This window comes from Zootoca vivipara, chromosome 3, assembly GCF_963506605.1.
Source record: "Zootoca vivipara chromosome 3, rZooViv1.1, whole genome shotgun sequence".
Classification (NCBI taxonomy): Eukaryota; Metazoa; Chordata; class Lepidosauria; order Squamata; family Lacertidae; genus Zootoca; species Zootoca vivipara.
In genome coordinates, this window is record NC_083278.1 from 84,120,589 (window position 1) to 84,135,083 (window position 14,495).

At 43.6% G+C, this 14,495-nt stretch overlaps 1 protein-coding gene across 1 annotated transcript in view; it reads left to right on the top strand.

Moving 5' to 3' along the window:
* The window catches only part of DNAH8 (dynein axonemal heavy chain 8), a 130,334-nt gene that overhangs the window by 60,039 nt on the left and 55,800 nt on the right, over positions 1–14,495 (top strand). The window contains exons 45-56 of the mRNA XM_035110511.2: positions 279–440; positions 1,515–1,761; positions 5,905–6,146; positions 6,247–6,387; positions 6,619–6,856; positions 8,346–8,488; positions 9,245–9,379; positions 9,738–9,860; positions 10,386–10,599; positions 11,511–11,620; positions 12,730–12,893; positions 13,235–13,427. Coding sequence (XP_034966402.2) covers positions 279–440; positions 1,515–1,761; positions 5,905–6,146; positions 6,247–6,387; positions 6,619–6,856; positions 8,346–8,488; positions 9,245–9,379; positions 9,738–9,860; positions 10,386–10,599; positions 11,511–11,620; positions 12,730–12,893; positions 13,235–13,427 — 2,112 coding nt within the window. The remainder of the gene's footprint in view (positions 1–278; positions 441–1,514; positions 1,762–5,904; positions 6,147–6,246; positions 6,388–6,618; positions 6,857–8,345; positions 8,489–9,244; positions 9,380–9,737; positions 9,861–10,385; positions 10,600–11,510; positions 11,621–12,729; positions 12,894–13,234; positions 13,428–14,495) is intronic.

Below are 14,495 nucleotides of genomic sequence, written 5' to 3' on the forward strand. Positions count from 1 at the left end.
CTAGTTTATTGTATACCTTTGTAGAAATATGGTGGTTCTCATAGAGTATATGCATATTCTATTGTGCTATAATTTGGCTACTAGATTTGTCTGAAACAGAGCCTAGAGAACACAACCTAAAGCAAATGAATAATTCTTAAAACCCATTGAATTCAGTGGAAGTAGTTTTTCATAACCAATGCAAGTCCTATTTCTTTCATTGGGAGGCATGACTAATTTTATCTGGATCAGTGACCATCTCTACAAATCCATAATTTATTATTTGTTTGTTTTTCCAGGTAGATGAAGATGAACCCCTTTTTCTTAGTCTTATAAACGATCTCTTTCCGGGGTTGGTATTGGACAGCAATACATATGTTGACCTTCAGGCAGCCGTTGCAAATCAGGTTGAAGAGGCAGGACTGATTAACCATCCACCTTGGAATCTTAAGCTTGTCCAGGTATTATGGTATGCCTCGTAAACTTAAACTGCAGAACCTACAGATGTGGATTTTTGCTCTAAATCACATTTTCCACATTCAAGCTGTCTCAGAGGATCCCTCCTTGCCTCTAATAACAACCCAAGTATCACATTCTGTAACTTGTGGTGTGCATATAGTTGTACATTATTATCCAGAAGCAGTGATGATGATGATGATGATGATGATGATACCACACCCTTCTGGCTAGGTTGTCCCAGCCGCTCTGGGCAGCTTACAGCATATATAAAAACATAATAAAACATCAAACATTTTAAAACTTTATGATACAGGCTGCCTTCAGATGTCTTCTAAACGTTGTGTAGTTCTCTGTCTCCTTGACATCTGAAGGGAGGATGTTCCACAGGGAACCTTGCATATTTTTCATGGTATTGATGTATACTGCCTGTTATTTGATGGCAATAGCATCTCTCTCTCTCTCTCTCTCTCTCTCTCTCTCTCTCTCTCTCTCTCTCTCTCTCAGTGATATATATATATATCCATTATCAGGACCAGCAGTGCCATCCTTTCTCTTCCTTTCCCTCTCTGTTCTGGAGGAGGGCCTGGTGCCCAAGCCAACAGCTCATTGTTCAAAATGTTCTCTACCAATGCAGTTTCTAATTGACTTCAGCAAATCTTAAAATCTCTTGTAAGATCTAGAGCAGGCATCCCCAAACTGCGGCCCTCCCGATGTTTTGGCCTACAACTCCCATGATCTCTAGCTAACAGGACCAGTGGTCAGGGAAGATGGGAATTGTAGTCCAAAACATCTGGAGGGCTGAAGTTTGGGGATGCCTGATCTAGATACACCACATACAGATACAGAGAATGAAGTTTGTATAAATGTCCCCAAGCACTACCTAGATTTAACCTTAATTGCTTTTCTCGTGGCAATTGCCTTGCCTAGTCCCGGGTAAACGTACCCATTCCCTCCCTGCTTTGCACCGGGGACCTGCTCAGGAGGAAGTGCTTAGGAAAACAAGCTCATTAAGAACACAGATAATCCTAATGGTTATTTCTGATTTGGCCACACTTTTTTCTCCCTCCCTGTTTTAGTTGTATGAAACTTCCAAAGTACGCCATGGGTTGATGACACTTGGGCCAAGTGGATCTGGGAAAACAACTGTTATAACTATGTTGATGAGGGCAATGACGGAATGTGGATATCCTCACAGAGAAATGCGTATGAACCCAAAAGCTATTACTGCGCCTCAGATGTTTGGTAAACTGGATACAGCAACAAATGACTGGACAGATGGAATCTTTTCCACACTGTGGAGAAAAACGCTTAAGGCTAAAAAGGGTATGCCAGCTATACTGTGTTCTATATACCCTGTTTCTCACATTTTAAGACATACCCATAAAATAAGACATAGCAGGATTTTTAAGCATTCAAGGAATATAAGCCATACCCCGAAAATAAGACATAATGATAGGTGCAGCATCAATGCTGGCCGCGGCAGGAGGAGGAGGAAAAAAATAAGACATCCCTTGAAAATAAGCCATAGTGTGTTTTTTTGAGGAAAAAATAAATATAAGACATGTCTTATAATATGAGAAACACGGTAGTGCATATGGGAACGTGATTATCATCTCTCAGCGTACCGCTGAAAAGGATCTTCTGTTTGCAGCTGCACTAATTGGTCTCTGTTCTAGTAAAGATAATTCAGATAACTTGAGTAAGTAATTAAGATAACTTGAGAAACCATATATTCATTTAATATAAAACTGCAATAATCTTAGGGCAGTATCCAACCAAGTAGTTCTACTAGCACAAGGAGTTCTGGGTGTGCAATGGAATTTTCCCTCCCTCTCCTCTCTTTCTTCATGTCCTGTAATTCTGTTCTGGAAATTTCCCCTGCCCACCAGAGCAGGTTTGGAGACAGTGGGGGGTGCATGAGAGGAGAGGAGGGGAGAGGAGAGGTTACACTGTGAAAACTGAAATCCTAATGGAGTTACATCATTGGATACTACTCTTAAAAAAATGTCTAGTGAAATTTCATGGAGACAATGCTGCAAATATATTTCAATTTAAGGGTTGAGACACATTGATTTCTATAGCGCTTAAAGATGTGCAGTGCAGCCTTAAATTAAGAACTGGAACTCACAATTGGAACACTCAGTGGTGTAGCCTTCGCTGAGCTATGCCATTTCAGATAGCAGGTGAGATAATCACTGTTATGTACTGAGCTGAATCCTAGAACAATAGGATTCAGAATCAGCGGGAGCTACCCAATCTAACTCCAGCAGGCCAATCAGGTTGCGGATTCACTTCCACCTGGAGTTGGATTGGGTAGCTCCCGCTGATTCTGAATCCTATTGTTCTAGGATTCAGCTCAGTACATAACACCCCTCCCCTCTAAGTTCCAGTCCTGCCCGGGAAGTTGCATTCGTAGTCCCCAAGGTCTGCTGGCCGCCTCCGTGTGCGTTGTGGCCTGGGGTGTTCCTTGGTCAGGGGTTCTGGTTCTGGCTCGTGTTCCGAGGCTGCTGGCTGTGCCGGGGCTGTCTGGTCTGGCGCCACTGAACCACTAGGTTGTGACTCTGGTTCCGGTGTCCTTCCAGCCTCGGGGCGCCCCTCTGTGCCTACTGCTTCTGCTTCCCCTGCCCACCCCTCTCGCTCTACAGGCCTCACTGCCCTGCTGTCCCCTTGGGACCTCGAGACGAGCAAGTCCTTGACTGCCTGGAATGCGGCCCTTTGTCGCTGGCCCCACACCCAAGGGGCCCTTTTATCTAGGAGTCTGTGTAGGGGCTCCGCTACCGCTGCCTTATGGGGAAGGAAGGCATGGTAAAAGTTCAATAGTCCCAAGAATGACTGAAGTTCGGGCTTGCTCTTGGGCGCTGGGGCCTCACAAATGGCCCGTACCTTGTCACCGGTTGGATGGACCCCTTCTGCGTCCACCTTAAATCCCAGAAAGTCCACCTGCGGCACTCCCAGTAAACACTTTTCCCGCTTCACCTTGAGGCCCGCCGTCTGGAAACGGTGCAGGACGGAGCGGAGGCGGTCCTCAAATTCCTCTGGTGTGGGCCCGGCGATCAGTACATCATCGAAGAAGGGGGTGACGCCAGGAATCCCTTTAAGGAGAGAGTCCATTAGATTCTGGAATATGCCTGGTGCCACGCTAACGCCAAATTGCAGCCGCTTTACTCTGAATGCCCCTCTGTGCGTCACAATCGTCTGAGCCTCTGCTGTGGCTTCGTCCACAGGCAACTGTTGATACGCTTGGGCCAAGTCCAGTTTGCCAAAGATTTTTGACCCAGCCAGGGTGGCGAGGACATGGCTGACCACTGGCACTGGGTATGCATGGGCCGTGAGAGCCTTGTTTATGGTGCATTTGTAGTCTGCACAGATGCGGACCGAACCGTTAGGCTTGACGGGTGTGACAATTGGAGTTTCCCAGGGGGCGTTGGGCACCGGCTCCAGCACTCCTTGCTCCACGAGCCGGTCCAATTCCTCGTCTATGCGGGGTTTCAGGGCGAACGGGACCCGGCGGGCCTTGTGCCTGATGGGTCGTACAGCGGGGTCTAGCTGTAGGGCAATGGGGGGGTCCTGTATATCGTCCCAATGCCCCATCGAAAACCCCTGGAAACTCTTTGCATATGGCGTCCACGTCCACTTGTAAGCTAGTGCGGTTCACCCCGGTAACGGCTAGCCCCAGAGGTCCAAACCATGCCAGTCCCAGTAAGCTAACATAGGGGCCCTTAACTACCAGCAAGTCCAATTGTTGCTTTCGCCCTCGATATTGCACCCTGAAGGTCCCCACCCCCATTGTAGGGACCTTACGTTTCTGGAAGTCCCGGAGGGTGAATGGGGCCGGCCTTAGTTTGGGACCCCCATTAGGGCACAGTTCCCTTAATGTTCGGGCCGAGATTATGGATAGAGTTGAACCCGTGTCCAGCTCCATGCGGCATGGGGCTCCCTCTATCTGTACCTCTATATAAATTTTCTCTGTGCTGGGATGGGGCAACTGGAATACCTGGTAGTCCGTGATCTCCGTCGAGTTGCCTTGGTGCATGGTGCCGTGTGACCTGGGGCTCCTGGGTCGGTCATCTGATGCTTGTCGACGGGTGAGTCGAGCCCGACACACCCGGGCGATGTGTCCCAATTTTCTGCACTGCCTGCACTCTGCGTTGCGGAAACGACAGGTCCTCCTCTCGTGGTTCTCCCCGCAGCTTGCACAGTTCCCTCCTTCTCGTCGAGGCTGCTGTGGTGTGTGTGCTGCTTGAGTGCGCCGCTGTACTCGGTGTACTTCCTCCCTGTCAGATTCGGATTCGTCGGTGAGGTCTTCGTGGTAGACCCTCGGTTGGGATGGCGGGGCCGGTCGTGCCTCTTGCGTTGACCTCTCGGCGGCTTCGGTTGCCAGGGCTTCCTCCAGAGCAATCTGGAATCTTTTTTGGCGTAGAGGCGTCGTTGCAACATCTCGTCCCTCAGGCCACCGACGAGGCGGTCACGAAGCATGTTCTCCAACTCTGAGAAGTTGCATAACCGGGCGGCTTGGCGGAGGGAGGTCACAAACCCAGTTATGGTTTCCCCCGGGGCTTGCCGCTTTGCATAGAAGGCATTTCGGCAAGCTACCACCGAGGGCTGTGGTGAAAAGTGCTCCTTCAGCCGTTCCATTATTGTTTTGTAAGAGACGGTAGCGACATCTCTAGGTGCAAGGAGAGCCCGGGCGATTTCAAACGTCTCCTCTCCACAGACGCTGAAGAATGTCGCCCTCTTCATGGCATCGTTGGTGACTTCTTTCGCTTGCAGGAGGAAGTTGAAACGGGCGGCGTACCCTTCCCAGTCTCCTGATGCTGGTTTGAATGGCAAGAAGCTGCTGTTGGTTGCCATTCTGGGTTCCTTGGGTCCTGGAGCTGAAGCCTGGATGCACGGTGCGATGCAGCGGTGCAGCAGGTGGCGGTGCTGCGGTGCAGTGCGTGGTGGCGGTCAGCTCATCAGGATCCCACCTTCGTCGCCAGTGAAATATACTCGGAGTCGAGAGTGAATTTCATGCTCTTTATTCAGCTCATATTCATCAAGGAGAAGAAGAGAAGACGAATGGCTCTTTTCCCAAAACCATCTGCTTATATACATTATTTACACAATGGGCCTTGCGTGATTGGCTACTTCAGGGCTACACCTGTGGGCCAATTATATTGTGGATTGACTTCTGCCTGCAGCCTGATTGGCTGCTCCTACAGGCCAATCAGGTAGCAGATTCACTTCTGCCAGCCGCCTGATTGGCTGCTCCAGCAGGCCAATCAGGTTGCGGATTCACTTCCACCTGGAGTTGGATTGGGTAGCTCCCGCTGATTCTGAATCCTATTGTTCTAGGATTCAGCTCAGTACATAACAATCACATTTTGATGCGCCTCAATATCTAAACAACAAGCACCTTCCCTGTAATTGTTGTCGTCATTATTCAATGTTAGCCTCCATATTTCAGCCATATCTCTTTGTTTCCAGGCGAGAATATTTTTCTGGTTTTAGATGGCCCAGTAGATGCAATTTGGATTGAGAATCTGAATTCAGTGCTAGATGATAATAAGACTCTCACTTTAGCAAATGGTGATCGAATTCCAATGTCTCCTACTTGCAAGTTGCTCTTTGAAGTTCACAATATTGAAAATGCATCTCCTGCTACAGTTTCTAGAATGGGCATGGTGTATATCAGTTCTTCTGCACTAAGCTGGAGACCAATATTGCAGGTACACTTTTGCAGGGTGATCACTTTTTCTTTTAAATATGTGGGTTTTTTGTTTTGTTTTGTTTTTAAAAATGTAAACTGTTTTTCTGACATTTTTACAGGGTTGGCTAAAGACTCGTACTACACAAGAAGCTGATGTGCTGCTAGGCTTATATGATAAAGTGTTTGAAGACGCATATACATACATGAAATTAAACCTTTGGCCAAAAATGGAGCTTCTAGAATGCAACTATATCATGCAGGTATAGTTACTGTTGTCTCAGTTGTTCATACAGCAATGTATGGTTGCCTCTAAAGAAATAAGCATAGAAATATTGCTTCCTGACAATCTTTTGGAAAACATTAAGAAGCATAGATATAAAATTGCAGTTTTTCTTGGAGATGAAGTGAAATTTAAGTGAAATTTGTATTTAAGTTTGATTAAGAAAGTTAAACATTGTGTAACATTTTCTTCCTTTTAAAAATATTTCCAGTCCATCAATCTTTTGGAAGGCTTGATACCATCAAAGGAAGAAGGTGGTATTGCATGCTTGGCACATCTTCACAAATTATTTGTGTTTGGCCTGATGTGGAGTTTAGGTTCCCTCTTAGAACTGGAAAGCAGGGAAAAGCTGGAAGCCTTTTTAAGAAGCCATGAAAGCAAAATAGATTTGCCACCAATTCCTAAAGGTGCTTCAGAGACAATGTATGAGTACTACGTTGCCGATTATGGTAAGTGAAAAAGCAGTGCAATGCTCTTTAGTAATTAAGTGCACAAACCTCCAGTACTGGAGATGTTCTTTCCAGCATGTTGCTAAACTTCCAAAGAAAGGCATTTATATTTGGCCATAATGATGATGTAATAATGAATGAGAACTAATGAACTGAAATACAGTCCAGGTGAGATGGTGGTTCTGTACAGGCGTGTCCAATTGGCGCGTGACTGCCGATGTGCAGGTCCTTTTGGACCCGGACGAGGGTGGGGTGAGCTTATGTGCACTCTGCTGGTGCATGCGGGGGCCAGGAACAGAACTCCTCTGCATCAGTGAGAGGTGGCAGCAACAGGGGGAGGTCATTTTGATTTCCCCGAAACACAACTGAAATCAGTAAATAAATAAAATGGTGGCTACTGCTAGTGCTCTGAGTTTCAACTCTTCCAAAATTCTTTCTCCTCTCTGAAACATAACAGAATTTTGACAGAAGCTTGCAGATTCCTCTGCATCATTTCAGACCTTGGCCTTCTCACTCACCTGCTTCAGACCTTGGCCTTCTCACTCACAAAGGGCTGTAAAGAGGGCAAGATTATGTGCTTGAGGTGGGGAGGGGGGGAGATTGGCAGTATAAACCTGCTCCCTCTCTTTTCTGTGTGTGCATGCAATTATTTACATGTAAGTAATCTTACACAGGTGGCGCTGTGGTTAAACCACTGAGCCTAAAGCTTGCTGATCAGAAGGTTGGCGGTTCGAATCCCTGTGACGGGGTGAGCTCCCGTTGCTCGGTCCCAGCTCCTGCCAACCTAGCAGTTCAAAAGCACGTCAAAATGCAAGTAGATAAATAGGAACCGCTACAGCGGGAAGGTAAACGGCGTTTCCATGTGCTGCTCTGGTTTGCCAGAAGCGGCTTTGTCACGCTGGCCACATGACCTGGAAGCTATACGCCGGCTCCCTCGGCCAATAATGCGAGATGAGCGCGCAACCCCAGAGTCGGTCACGACTGGACCTAATGGTCAGGGGTCCCTTTACCTTTACCTTAAGTAATCTGAATGCCTGAATAGGGCTTTAGTGTTTGATGGATGAGCTCAGCTCACTATTGGCTGAGTTTTGATTGTTAAGACTTCTTTCCTAAAAGAAGCAGAATTAGGGAGTGTAAAGCTTTCCTCTTATTTCTTGCCAGTCTTCCTTACAGCGATCACTACAGAGCAGAATGAACTTTATTCTGAATCCACCAGTGACTCAAAATTACCTATGCGATAACACTCTGGAAATTTACTTCGACCCAGACCAACACGGCTACCTACCTGTACTCTGGAAATTCATGTGACTGAGCATAATAATATGAGAAAAGATGTTGGCTTCTTTTAATTCACCAAGGCTTTTGATCCCATGTAGAATAGGTCCAATGGGTTCTATGTCATCCCTTGTCCCCTAGGAAGTCCTGTGGAGTTGCTGGTAAAAGAAGGGAAATAATTAGAGCTCTTCCACCATTATTTTGCTACTTCCAGGTGACTGGGATCATTGGAATAGAAAAGTTCAGGAATATGTTTATCCAACAGACAGTGTTCCTGAATATGCATCTATTCTGGTTCCAAATGTTGACAATGTCAGAACACAGTTTTTAATGGATACCATAGCAAAACAACACAAAGTAAGTGCATATTTTCTTTGCAAAGTGTGAGTAGGTAATGTCTTTTTATGCCCAAACTACTTTATTATATATCATATCCTTTTGTGTCTATGATTAACAACAACACAGACTATTGTGGACACAGAAAATGTGCCTCTGCTTGATTAAGAAAAGAAAGAAACCCCGTCCTAATGCAGCCCCTGTGACCCATCTCATGCCATCTCCTAACTGCCGTCTCCTAACTTCAGCAGTGACTATTCTGGGGTTTGCAGCAGGGAGGAAGGGACTGGAAAATCCCTATTGAATATGTGGCCTTTTGCTCAATATAGGTCTAACTCCAAACAACGATTTATAGGGCAGGGGTGGCTAAGGTTTGGTGTGCAGATTTGCCCTCCCCTCAAGCAGTTCCCCCCCAACTTAACCCCACCCCCAATTTTTGCAGCAGCAACAATAAATAAATAAAATTTAAGCATTCACAGCTCTCAATTGAAAATGCCCAGATCCAATCCTAACTGAATGATGATTTAGCAATGATTTAGCAATGAGCAAAGGGATTGTGGTGTCTTTCCTTCCCCTTTCCTTTCCCATAAAAATGTATTGATTTTTGCCATTTATATTTTGGTAAGGGCTGAAGCCTGAATAGAATGTGAAAGTAAATAGTAGATTAGAAAGAAAACCAACATAATTATATAAAAAATTCTGTATCGAACCATTTTTGTGCAGTGAATTAGCTTTATTATACAAGCCTGATAATAAATTGTCATAACGTTGTTGCAGGCAGTGTTGCTTATTGGTGAACAAGGAACAGCAAAGACTGTAATGATTAAAGGTTATTTAAAAAAGTACGACCCTGAAGAACATTTATCAAAATCTTTAAACTTTTCCTCAGCAACAGAACCTGGAATGTTTCAGGTAAGCTGTAGGTTTGATAATCAGTTCTACATGATGTACTTGCGGAAATATTTGAAATGCTTTGCAATATTCTTAAGTGGAGCTGCCTTGAGCCCTGGTTTTGAGGGGAGGGGGGAAACAGATAAGAATGAATGAATGAATGTAAACCCTGATCTCGTCCTCTGTTTTTAACACCAAGTTCCAACAATATTCATGCTCCCAAGTTATTTGGGAACTTTTCTGAGAACTTACGGTACATAGATTGGAAAACACATTTTAAGAATGTTTTTTTAAAACAAACAAACAAACAAGGATTTGTAAACTACTTTGGCGATGACTTACATATTTCCCCCTCTTTTTGTGTTCTTTAATTGTTAAGAGGACAATAGAAAGTTATGTGGACAAACGGATGGGAAGTACCTATGGACCGCCAAACGGCAGAAAAATGACAATATTCATTGATGATATTAACATGCCCATTATTAACGAATGGGGAGATCAGGTAGAGTTATAAAATTGTGCATAGTAATATCGCTAAGTACTGCTTCTCTCTGTAATGTCATCCGTAAAAGTCTGGTGTACTGTGACCTTGGGGAAAGGGCACATCAAAGGATGCATGTTCCATGCCTTCCATGGCATAGAGATCAAAAAAGGGAAAAAATTGGTAGCTCTTCGGAGTGCCCAAGTCAACCTAGCCCAGTGTCCCCAGGAGGAAGCCCCAACGCCCAGGAACAGTCTCCCCAAACCTAGCCCAGAGCCTTGATGTATATGAACTGTTAGCATTTTTTGCTAAAATTGACCACCTCAGATGTGACATGGCCTGATTCAGCTCACAGAAATTTAAGCACCATGTAAATTTTATTGATTTATATAGGACAAAAGCTTAGACATCATCAAGCGTAGCTTATTTCATACTGCACCCTATGTCTAGAATAAAGTAACAAATTATTTGGTTGAATTAGCAGGGTTGTATCTCTGGTATTTTATTTTCAATGAATGGTTAACATTTCTTCTATTAATTCCATAGGTAACAAATGAAATAGTGAGGCAGATGATGGAAATGGAAGGAATGTACAGTTTGGATAAACCTGGAGATTTTACTACGATTGTTGATGTGCAGTTAATAGCAGCAATGATTCACCCAGGAGGCGGTCGAAATGATATCCCACAGCGCTTAAAAAGGCAGTTTACGGTTTTTAACTGCACTCTGCCAACCAATGCATCCATAGACAAAATCTTTGGTATATATTTTTCTAGTTATTTCAAATTGAATTCATTTTATATTACCGTATTTTTCCATCTATAAGACACCTCCATGTATAAGACACCCCCTATTTTTGGCGACTCAAAATTTAAGAAAATGGGGGGAAGATGCATCCGTGTATAAGACGCCCCCTAATTTTTGACATTATTTTAAAGGGAAAAACCTTGTCTTATGTTGTTGTTGTTGTTTAGTCGTTTAGTCGTGTCCGAAAAACCTTGTCTTATACATGGAAAAATAAAGTAATTGTCTAGGTTGCCCCTGTGTAGAATGTAAATTCTTTTCCCTCTTTCTTAAAGCAACAGAGATTCTAAAAAGCAATGACTTTTTTTAAAAAAAACAACAACAACCAAGAATCACAGACATGATATAGATGCCATTCTGTATAAAATCATGTGAATGCCTAGGCAAACAGAAAAGTAATTTACTTATTTGTTGTATAGGTTTTATGCTGCATTCTTCAAGATAGGAGCACTGGAGTGTTCATAACATATTTGTTTGTGCTCTGTTGCTTCCTATGAAACATCTCAAAGCTATCTATCTAATTTCATGTATACAAACAATTTCTACATATATTTATGTGCTCAAATAGGTATCAAAATGAGATCTGTGATTGTGAGATTTATGCTCAAAAGTAGACAGGGCAGTGAGATCGTCATACCACTAAGTAATGGATGGGGGCGAGAGCTGATCCTCCCAGCCTTGAAGTATAGAATAACTCTCTTTGGTTTCAAGTGTATCTGAAGAAGTGTGCATGCACACAAAAGCTCATACCAAAATAAAAACTTAGTTGGTCTTTAAGGTGCTACTGAAGGAATTTTTTTATTTTGCTTCGACTCAGACCAACACGGCTACCTTCCTGTAACTTATCAATATACCGTTATTTTTCAGGGATAATTGGCTGTGGATACTTTCATTCATGTAGACATTTCAAGCCTGAAATATGTGAAATGATACCAAAATTAGTGTCAGCAGGCAGAATCTTGTGGCAGTGGACTAAGGTAAAGATTAACATAATTATTTGAAAAATATTCCCTATTTATGGGTTTAACACAGGATTAAAATCTGCTCATATATTGCTTATAATGTATAGGTTCTGTAAGGTTTCCATTGTTGGAAGGAATGGAGTTGACTGGGGAAGAAACTACCCGTGCATCCATTCTTGGTTCTAGATGAGCAGATCATAGAATTGTAGAGTTGGAAGGGACCCCAAGAGTCATGTAGTTCAACCCTCTGCAATGCAGGAATCAACACTGAAAATAACATACAGCCTGGAGCTAATATTTAGTCATTTCTTTTAATCACATTTTAATGGGAAATTATGGTTGCAAAACTTGAATTTGCATATTGAATTGGAATTCTTGACCTCAAAATTCCCATCAACCACCATCAAAGAGGCAGGCAGTTTCCATTCAAGCCACTCTCTTATTTTGTTTGTTTTTAGTGTGAGTGTTGTAGGGCTGCTTTGAACTTCTTAGTCGTCTGAAACTCATGAAGAAATTGTCCCACACTCTGCATGGAATCACCCAAGGGAAACTTAAGATTTGCCCAAATGCATGAACAACTTTTCACTTTCTAGGTGTTGCTGGATTCCAGCTCACATCATCCCAACTATTGGCCATGCTGGCTAGGGCTGGTGAATGCTGGAGTTGAACAGCACATGGAGGGACACAAGTGGTCCTTTCTGTTACATAAACAAGTGCATGTTCATAGTCTTTATTGCTGGCTTCATTTCTTAGTCCCTGCCAGAAGGATCAATGCTCCAGGTATCATTTATCCTGTGAATGCAGAGGTGAGGAGAACTCTGCTAGATCCTGTCACAGCTCAAGATTCTAAGTGCCTCTGGCTCATTGATGTTTGGTAGTTGGACACCCATTGTGGTGTAGTGGTTATAGTGTTGTACTAAGACCCTGGAGACTAGGGTTCAAATCCCCATCATGTATGCCACCATGAGGTAATGGAAGGAAATGTGAGATCCATAATACAATGAAATAAAATCCCTTCACTGCACTTATGAGGTTTGCCATTTAAAAAACAAAACAAACCTGTAGACCTCAGTGCAGGCCCCGTTTATTTATTTTTAATGCCTGTTCACATGCTTTTGCTTTAGGTAAAAATGTTGCCCACACCATCCAAATTTCATTACATCTTCAATCTGAGAGATCTTTCCAGAATTTGGCAAGGAATGTTAACTATAAAATCAGAAGAATGTACGGACCTCAGGACACTCCTGTCACTATTTAAACATGAATGCACAAGAGTAATTGCTGACAGGTATGATTATTATATTATTTACTTAAGAATTACAAACACTGAGATGAAGTCATGCCAGTGTGACATTGTGTTCAACAATCTTGATTCAAAATGGCTCCCGGCACCCAAGCTGTGATGAAGTCTTTCACCCCCACCTTGGGAACCCTTGTGCTGAGTTTGGTGACAATATCTCAAGAGGCTGCTGAACCTATAGAAGACGAGCAGAGAAACAATTTCCCAAAATATTTAGTAGATCTAATCCACAGCTGAGGGACACCCCCACCCCCACAGATCTTTAGCCATCTTTTCACTCTTCTACAGCGGAAATTTTCCATTCATCGTACCTGAATTTTGTCTTCTAGATTTGTTTGTGAAGAAGATGAAGCATGGTTTGAAAGAAACTTTTCTAGAGTTATTGAAGAACATGTGGATTCAGAACTGGTACCAATAATTGAAGAAGAACCATATCTTGTTGATTTTTTACGGGATATGCCTGAGCCAACTGGTGAAGAGCCTGAAGATTTTGTGTTTGAAGCACCAAAAATTTATGAATTGGTATTTATTTACTTAATTCCAAACCCCTCCTTTATTGGGTTCCAACAATAGCATGCTCAGATCTATACAGTAATGGATACCTGTACAAGGACTGGCATGGGGACTCTCAGGCCCCAGGATCAAATGCAGGCCTCCAAGCCTCTCTGTCCCCAAAGACTGTCCACAGGCCATGCCCCTCACTTACTGGCCCTGCTGTGTCCTCTCCTTGAGTGCTTTAGCCGGCTCAACAATATGAATGTACTTGAACTGAATGCCTTTGGACTGTGGAAGGCTGACCATGAGGGAATGCAGCTTTTGGGCTGAAAAATGTTCCCTAATCTTGACTATAAATAATCCCAAATGTTGCTAATATCGTGGATTATTGCTAGAGGAAATTCAGAGTTGGAACTGGATGAGATGTGGGGTGGGGACGAGAAAGACGTATTATGCTGCTGTTTTTATTTGCCTGTAATGGAATGGAACAAGGGTGAGGAAGGCAGGCAGGGGCAACACCGGGGCTTCCTGCACTCAGACTTTTTCCTCCTGCACCCACATAGGGCCAACAGACACCAACTGCCCTGCTGAAATGAAGAAGACATTGTGGGACACAGACAAAGACAATGCCGGGGGATGCTCCAGTCAGAGTATTGCCCACCTGCCCCACTTAAACCGACTTACAACAGTTGCCCTGTGGGGAAGAATATGGGGACATGTTAGCTCCTTCCCTGTGAGGCTGGTTGTTTCATTTTGTAGCATGTGGTTCTGGGTGTTTTTGTTGCATTTCGTAACAGGTTTTTAGCTGTTTTAAAGACTCTTGTTGAAAAGTGGGGTATAAGTCAAACTAAATAAATTGAGATAGGTAGCCGTGTTGGTCTGCTGTAGTCGAAACAAAATAAAAAAATTCCTTCCAGTAGCACCTTAGAGACCAACTAAGTTTGTTATTGGTATGGGCTTTTGTGTGCCATTGGTATCGTGCATGCACACAAAAGCTCATACCAATAACAAACTTAGTTGGTCTCTAAGGTGCTACTGGAAGGAATTTTTTTATTAAATAAATTGAGTAAAACTGGTGCTCTATATTGGAGAATA